Source organism: Anser anser, assembly GCF_964211835.1.
Source record: "Anser anser genome assembly, chromosome: 3".
Classification (NCBI taxonomy): Eukaryota; Metazoa; Chordata; class Aves; order Anseriformes; family Anatidae; genus Anser; species Anser anser.
Genome location: NC_139722.1, coordinates 70,468,719 through 70,476,614, shown reverse-complemented (window position 1 = coordinate 70,476,614; position 7,896 = coordinate 70,468,719). Strand labels below are relative to the sequence as shown.

At 51.2% G+C, this 7,896-nt stretch overlaps 1 protein-coding gene across 2 annotated transcripts in view; it reads left to right on the top strand.

The window, feature by feature from the left end:
• Window positions 1-5,299: 5,299 nt before the first annotated feature.
• UST (uronyl 2-sulfotransferase) overlaps window positions 5,300-7,896 on the top strand; it is a gene marked incomplete at its 3' end in the record, with an annotated part of 164,963 nt that continues 162,366 nt past the window's right edge. The window contains exon 1 of one of the 2 annotated variants that reach the window (XM_083830000.1): window positions 5,300-5,956. In XM_083830000.1, coding sequence (XP_083686126.1) covers window positions 5,686-5,956 — 271 coding nt within the window. In that variant the 5' untranslated portion in view covers window positions 5,300-5,685. The remainder of the gene's footprint in view (window positions 5,957-7,896) is intronic. The other variant, XM_083829999.1, reaches the window with a different exon arrangement.

Sequence of the window (7,896 nt, the reverse complement as noted above, 5' to 3'; positions counted from 1 at the left end):
GTTTCACCGTCCCATAACATTCCCAGCTGCTGCATCAACACACCTCTTGGTGCATCAGCTTACTTCCCCCAACATTTTTCCTTGTGATACAGACTGCAGTGCACTGCAGGGAGCTGTGGAATCGCTCTGGGACAGGAGGAGGTGAGGCAGTGCCAGGATGGCTCTCTGCCCTCCCTCATTCATTCTGCTGCGAGCGCTGCGCTGGCCTGGCTCTGCTGCTCCCTGTTATCACCATGGCATAGCCCCGCATGGTGCTGCACACACCCACTGGCTACTTTAGAGAGAGCCTGGTGCTCCTAGCATATTCTGTACAATTCCTAGATTCAGACATGTCTCACTATCTATTTTATTTGGTACCTCATTAGCACCAGTGCTGTATTTTCCCCATGTGACGGTCTCCGTCTTTACATGTCTAAATCTGTCCGGTACATCGTATGGTGCTATTCTGTTAACTGTCTAAACAAGCGTGGCTTTTAACGGGTCTGCTGTGTGAAAACTCATGTTTACACATGGAAACTTCTGCCTTTCTGCTGTCAGTTTCTGGAGATATATGCAAGAATTAGATTACTATTGGAAAATCAATACAAAGAGGACACAAAGTCAAAGTCAAATTCAGTTGGGCTGTTATGAGTGGGTATTTATGATGGGGGAAAAATTGATCATTAAGACTATACATTATACAAGGTCCTCTTGTACCATCTGCTTTCATTGCTGCTTCTCAATAATATGCATACTGCTTAAAAAAAGAAAGGGTCCTGGTTTAATTCCTGTTGGCCATTTTGTTTTCAGATAAAATTAAACACCACCATTGTAATCAGGAGTAAGGACAGCCCTGCGAGTAGCACTTTGCTGGGGAGAGCCAGCAATGTCAAGAGATTAATATGAATTCATTTTGATAAGTCCTATTACTCTCCAAGTGACGTTGATAGACCATGTTCATGTACTTTCAAATAGCATTTTAATTAAAAATTATAAATGCCTTTTCTGGAATGACCCTGCACTGTCAGAGTGTCACTAGGTTGTACCTGTATGACGTATGAGCTATAGGATGTGGTTCATGTACCTGTCTTCAGCCATTTACTGTCGTATTTTTCCCAGAAATGTATTCCTGAACCTTCCACAAAGGACAAAATTAATACAACCAGACAGCACAGACCTACAATCCTAGTGCAGTCAAGGAAGATGAAATTTGCAAGCATTTTGTGTGCATGAAATGAAAAGCCATGGTGCACCCTTATTTCATCTCCATCAAATTATCGACTGTTGCTGAATAAAGTAAAATAAAGCCCACACGGCTGTCATCAATTACCCTGTTATGCTTTCAACCCTTTCCAAATCAGAGAGAGAGTGCTGGAGGAATCTCAAGCTGCAGTCTTTCATGGGTGCTTCTCAGATGACATTACATTAGGTTATTCCATTAAACCAGTGAGTCTTTACTCAGTGTAGCCTTGCATCTAAATTTCCTGTCTTTGCTGTCTTATGAAAATCAGGGCCTGGGTTATACCTTACCCCTCTCGAGTTGCTTATGCCTTTGCAAACTGCCTATTATGGCATACCCCAGCTGGGGAATTTGGCATAATGAGAATTTATCTAGAAAATTTAAACAAAAAAAAATATTCAGATGTCAGTAAGAATAAGTGAAAGATGTTTTGCCTACGCTAGAATCAAAATCCTACTGCTGCAAAAATGAGAAATTGCAATGCCTCTGCTCCTTGGAGCACCGGTGTTTGTTTTTAGGCATGTGGTTTCTGCTCTTCCCATGGAAGACTACAGATCTCGACGTGACCTCAGGCTGTGTGCGCTCAGCAGAGCGGAGCTGCAGCCCCCAGCAGCCTGGTGCAGCCATTCCCAGGCAAGCAAGCAGTGCACTGGGCTCAGAGCCATGAGCACGCAGCTCTGTGGGTGCGTCGGCATCCCTGGGCTGGCGAGCAGCCGACCTGACAAGCTGGGCAGATGAGGCCACTGGGCTACTGGCACCTAAACCAGGACCTTTGCCAAGTGCAGCCGTGTGTCGCACTGACACACGACCTCCTTGTGCTCATCTTGCTCACTGAGCTAATTTCTGAGTGGGGGTTACAAGTTTGCTCATCAGTCTCTAGCGTAGTGCTGAGGTAGACCCGCCTGGGAATTTTTGGCAGCGATATTCTCCGCTCCTTTGATGGTTCTGAGCATCCTCCTCCAGCCCCTGGGAGCTACCTCTGTGCTCGCAGTGTCCTCCTTGCTGGAACCATTGCAGCCAGGAGGGGGTTCAGCCGGCGCAAAGCTGAGCAAAAGCTGGACCTACTCTGGATGAGGTCATGGAAGGAAACACACTTGGACAAAGATCCTGGAGCTGAGACTGGGTCTAGGAGAGGAGGAAAAAAAGGAGTGGGACAAGGTCAAGACGGGCAAAGAGCAGGAAGACTGCTGCAGGGAATACTGCTCTGAAAATTATCGGTGGTGTGCCTGCTAGCACCACAGCAATCCTGTGTGGTGTCGAGCCAATTGCTTGAACTGACTGGCCACTGAGTGGTCGTTTTATGCCTGGTGTTCGGTCTGAGAGCCTGGGCTCTGATTTGTACAAGTCGTTATCATTCACAGCTGTGTCTAAAGTCCATGGGAGCTATGCTTTGAACGTACAAAGTGCTTCATGATGCTAAGTATTTCGCTAAGGCAAACCCCAGTCATCTCAAGCCTGGCAACCTAAATTAATAGACATGTTTGACCTTAATCTCTCTGTGTCCCATTTGCACAATCTGTAAAGTGGTGATATTAGCTGCATCGCACGAAAGTAATTCAGAAACATTCCTCATATGCTCAAGGTACTGTAACAATGGATGCCGTGGAAAAGCCTATTACGACATTAATAATTCCATATTACAGACAGGATTTAGATAGCTTTAAACAAAGCCTGAGGACATATGTTGAACAAAGAGATTAAAAATAAACCGAAAAGCTGCGCGTTCAATGATCAGTGACTGTCGCAGACACCATACGAGGCGGCAGTCTTGGGAGCAAACAATATAATCACGCAATTAAAGGCTGAATTGCGACTCATATCCTCTACAAGTTAAAACAAGATTGTCTGAAAAATTTTACCTTTGGATTTTCCTCAAGCGTTGACATGGCTTTTCAACCATATCATTCCTTTAATGTGGGTTTTCATTCTTCTGTGTGTGTATGTGTGTTTGAATGCAAAAATCCAGCTAAGGATACATATGTTTTAATTGTTTCATGCTGTGCAAGCAAAATCGTACTGTTTTTGTAAAAGTTGATAAGTAACAGGGGAATTAAGAATAGGGAAACAGTTACACTACATCAAGCTATAACATAAAGTAAACAATATTTATTTTCCTACTCATTGTCCTCCTTTGATTTTAGGCATTTTAATTGATAGAATAACATAGGTGTGATAGTTCATACATATGAAAGGACCAATGATTTCTCTTCTTCCTCTTAAGAGAATTTTTATCTGTCGATGGAAGGAGCGCTCTCAACAGCACCACCTTCCCAATTAATTTTAACTCTATTGAAAGGATTGCTTTTCTATCTTTTTTTTTTTTCAAAATCTCTTCCTAGAGATCAAAGACATTCTTTGCAACTAGAAAAATAAAGATTTATTGATTCACCTTACAGATGTTGTCTGTGTTCTTGCCAAAGCATCCATTTTTCTCAAACGTTCAATGTAAATGCTTACCCTTTTTTTTTTTTTGCAACAGCAACTAGCACTGCGAAATGAATATGCAGTGTGGTCATTGCAAGCTGCCTGGTAGACAACATAGGTGTTCAAAAGAATATAAAATAATGCAAGACATCCACGGCAGCAGAGCAGGTTATGTAAGCCCCTCACACTTAGTGGTTCTTGTGAATGTCAGTTTGAAACACAAAGTGGTAGTCGAACTGTGCAAATACACGTAGGACTGTATCTGCTGAATATTATTGGGGGTTTCTGTTTAAAGCAACTTGCAGTCCTAAAGATTGACCTTTTATGTCACTTTTGATGCTTAAGCACTAGCCCAAAGTGGAACTTTTATATTATATCATTTCTGTTTTCTCTTTCTGAGAAATGAGGTGTCATTGTTCCTAACTTTGTTTTTGTTTGGGTTTTGTGTAGATTTTGAAGGATCTGTGCAGTGATGCCACAGACTGTAACCAAACCCAATAGATTCCTCTCCAAGCCGTCTAAGGTCTGATCTTTCAACCACTGTGGGGGTATTGTTTATCAGTGAATCCAGTGGGATTGCTCACTAGTTGTTTATTTTCAGGTTCTGGCTCTATGGTTCTATCCACGCCACCAAGGTTAATTTCCCTGTTTCAGCAGATGCACTTTACTGCTGGAAGCCAGCAACAAATCTAAGCCAGTAAGGTAGGTGGGATTCAGGCACTTACACGTGCCTTTCAATGTCAGTGGCAAAAACGCCTGAATCCAGCCTACTGCGCAGAATTTGCAGCTGCGAGTGCTAAAGGATTATGAGTCAGGGCCCCTCAATCAGGATGCATTTTTTTAAGCCTAAAAAGGAAAAGGGTGATTGCATTTTGGTTTGTGACCTGGCGAGTTGCACTTGGGTCATGATTTCCTACTTTTCTCCCAAACCACAGAGGACAGAACTTGCTGTTGGCTAAAAGCGAAAGAAGACTGTCGTGGGATCGCATGAAGGGCAGGAAGCCCTCCCCTTCCAGCGAGGTCCATAAAATGCGACTGTGGACTGGCAACACCGTACCAGGCCTCCTCCCCCCATTGTTGTGTTGGCAGTGCGGCCACAGGATGCACCGAAATGCACTGCAGCTGCGGACAGTGCCTGGGGGCACGAACAGTCCCAAACGAGACGTACCTTGCATGAAGAGGATGAAGCCATTAAACAGCCCAGCACGAAGTGAGGACCCTTCACCCTGTGCGTTGTGTGAAGCAGCTTTGTGGGCACGACCAAGTCATGAGGGACAGCACCGTGAGCCACCTGTGGAAGGGGGTCAAACTGGGGTTGTGTGAGGCGATCTCCGTTTCGTGATCCCCGCTCTCTCCCAGAGCCTCGCCTCGGCGGTCCCGTCGCCCCCACGACCGTCCTGAGGCTCGGGGGAAGCCCCGCGGCCCCTGCCCGAGCCCAGACCGCGGGGGCAGCCCGAGGCCGAGGCCAGGAGCGCCCGGGGCAGGTGCCTCGGGCCGGGCCGGGCCCATGGAGGCGGCGCCCGCCGGCGCCCGCAGGGGTCGCTCGCGGGGAGGCAACGGCGGCGCCGCGGGGACCGGGGCCGGGCCGGGCCGGGCCGGGCCGGGGTGGGCGGGCGGCGGGGGCCGGGCCGGGGGCGGCGGGGCCGGGGCGGGGGCCGGGCGTCGCGCAGGGCTCGGCCGCGGGCTGCGGGCGGGCGGCGGCGGAGCGGCGGCTGTAACTCGACACCGGGGCGAGAGGCCGAGCGGAGCGCGGCGGCGGGGCAGCAGCGGCGGCAGCAGGAGGAGGAGGAGGAGGAGGAGGAGAGGAGCCCCGGGAGCGGGATGGTGGCCACCTCCTTCCCCTCCCCTTAGCGGCGCTCCGCAGCCGCCGCGCCGGGTTCTGCCGCCTGCAGCGGGGGCCGGGGGCGGCGGGCGATGGGCACGGGACGGGCCCCCTGAGCCGCCGGCAACTTTCCCCGCCGCGGGCAGCCGGAGCCGAGCAGGCGGATGGAGGATGCGCCTTCCCCGGCGGGCTGCGTGACCCGGCGGCGGCCAAGGGGAGGATGAAGAAGAAGCAGCAGCAGCAGCAGCACGGCGGCGGCGGCGGGGGCTGCCCGGACGCCCGGCCCCCCGCGGCGGCGGCGGCGGCCGGAGGGGGCCCGGGCCCGGGCGGGGGCTGGAGGCGGCGGCGGCCGCTGTCGCTGCTGCCCTTCCTCTCGCTGCGCGACTACGGCTTCTGCATGGCCGCCCTGCTGCTCTTCTGCCTGGGCTCCCTCTTCTACCAGCTCAACGGGGGGCCCCCGCACTTTCTGCTGGACCTGCGGCACTATCTGGGTAAGCGCGGCCCGGCGCGGCGGGGACTTGTTGCGCCTCGGGGCGGGGGGGGGGGGGCGCCTCTTTGTTCGCTGCCGAGCCGGGGCCGGGGGGGAGCTGCGGCCGCTGTCAGCCGGCGGCGAGGGGGCGAGGGCACGGCGAGCTCCCCCCGCTCAGGTGCGTGCGGGGCCGGCACGGGACGGGCGCGATGCTGGGCGGCGCCGTGCACGGCAGAAGATGCCCGCGTCGCCCCCCCGGGGGGCAGAGCCGCAGCCCTGCAGCGATCCGGGATGGGGTGCCCCCCGTGCCTGCCCCGCTGGCAGCTGCTTCTCCCTGCCCCGCAGGGAAGCTGGGGGAAGCGGAGCGCACCGCGAGGTCGTGCAAGTGCCTCGCCGCGGCAGGACTGATCCGCACGGGGAACGAAAGCTGCGGGCTTCTCCTCCTCACGGGGAGGTACCAGCTTTTACCACGTTAGCTCCTCTTGCCTGCGAAGGCAAGCCGTCAGCATGAAGCCCTGCAAAAGGGCAGCCCGTAAGAGACAGCAGCACTAGGTTGGAAACTAGAGCGCAGTACTTGTGTTTCAGAAAAATAAGCTGAAATCCGTATGTGTGCATGCGTGTTTTATGAACATCCTACGAGTACATCTCAGTGTGTGCCTGTGTTGCTTCTCTTTAAAGGAAAGCTGTCCCGTATCCTCAGTTAAAGGATGAGAGGACAAAGCCGGGCTCTTCTGGGAGGTGCACGGCAGTGGGACAAGAGGCAACAGACGAAGTTGCAGCAAGGGAAGTGCCAATGAGATGTTAGGGAAAGAAATTTCAACATGAGGGTGGTCAAACGTCTGAACAGGCTACCCAGAGGTCTGGCTGTCCTTGCAGGCACTCAGAGCTCAGCTGGACGAGGTCCTGAGCAGCCCGCTTCGAGTTGTCCCTGTTTTGTGGGTTGGGGGCGAGGACCAGGCGGGCAGAAATCCTGTCCAGTTCGTAGTCTGTGAGTCTGCTGTAACTGGAGAAAAAGGTCAATGAAAATTCAAGTGAGAACAGAAGAAACTCTTTGAATGTTACTTCGCAAATGCACCAGCATATTGCCTTTTTGGCTTGGATTTTACTGACCCTTTTTCTTCATGTAATGTTAGTTAAGATATTCCTCCACTGAAGAGGAAACAGACAAGTTTTCCACCAAGGCAGAAACAGGTTTTGCTTACAACTGTTGGACTTTTTAATTGGATCAAGTACAGATATCTCTGTTTCAAAGCAAAGTAGATGCCAATTTTTTAATTTTAATCTTCACCAAGGATGAGTCTTGCTTGGCTTGTGTGAGAATAGACTGTGAGGAACACGGGGTTAGACAGCTTCTCATTTTGTGGCCTTTTGACTGCTCTTGAAGGATCCAGGAAATAAAACTGGGTTCGGATGCTTGAACCACCATAGCCGGTAGCTGTCTCTGCTGGAAAGTCTTCTGAGGCCTGGAGATGAAAAGCTTGGAAGACGCTGGATCTTGGTGAATGGGTGGTGATCGTTTTTGTGAGGTGCTTAGCAGGTGCCAAGGAGCCTTTGCTGTACGTGCCTAAACGTGGCAAGTTCCTGGGGAAGGGGTGAGGTGTTCTTTGAAAAGGGGGGTGGTTGTTTTTGTTGTGTGGTCACTTTTTTTTTGTTGTTTTTTTAAATGTTGGCTTCCCTCAGGAGGAAAATAGACGGATCTATTCATATCTCACCATTAGCAAACTTCTGCACTTGTTAGCCTAGGAGTTTCCTCCTTGTGCCCAGGTCACCTGGGATGTTGAGGGCGAGGACTTGTCTCAAGCCCTGCAGCAGGCTGGTGCCTGGGTGGGAAGCAGGGTCCTTGTGGCTTGAACCCTGGTACCCAACAAGCAAACTGCACCGCTGCCACTTCTGGTGAAGGGAGCATGTTCTGCCTCAATGTAAACGTGCTTGTTTGAACGGTATTTTCTACAGCTACTTTAC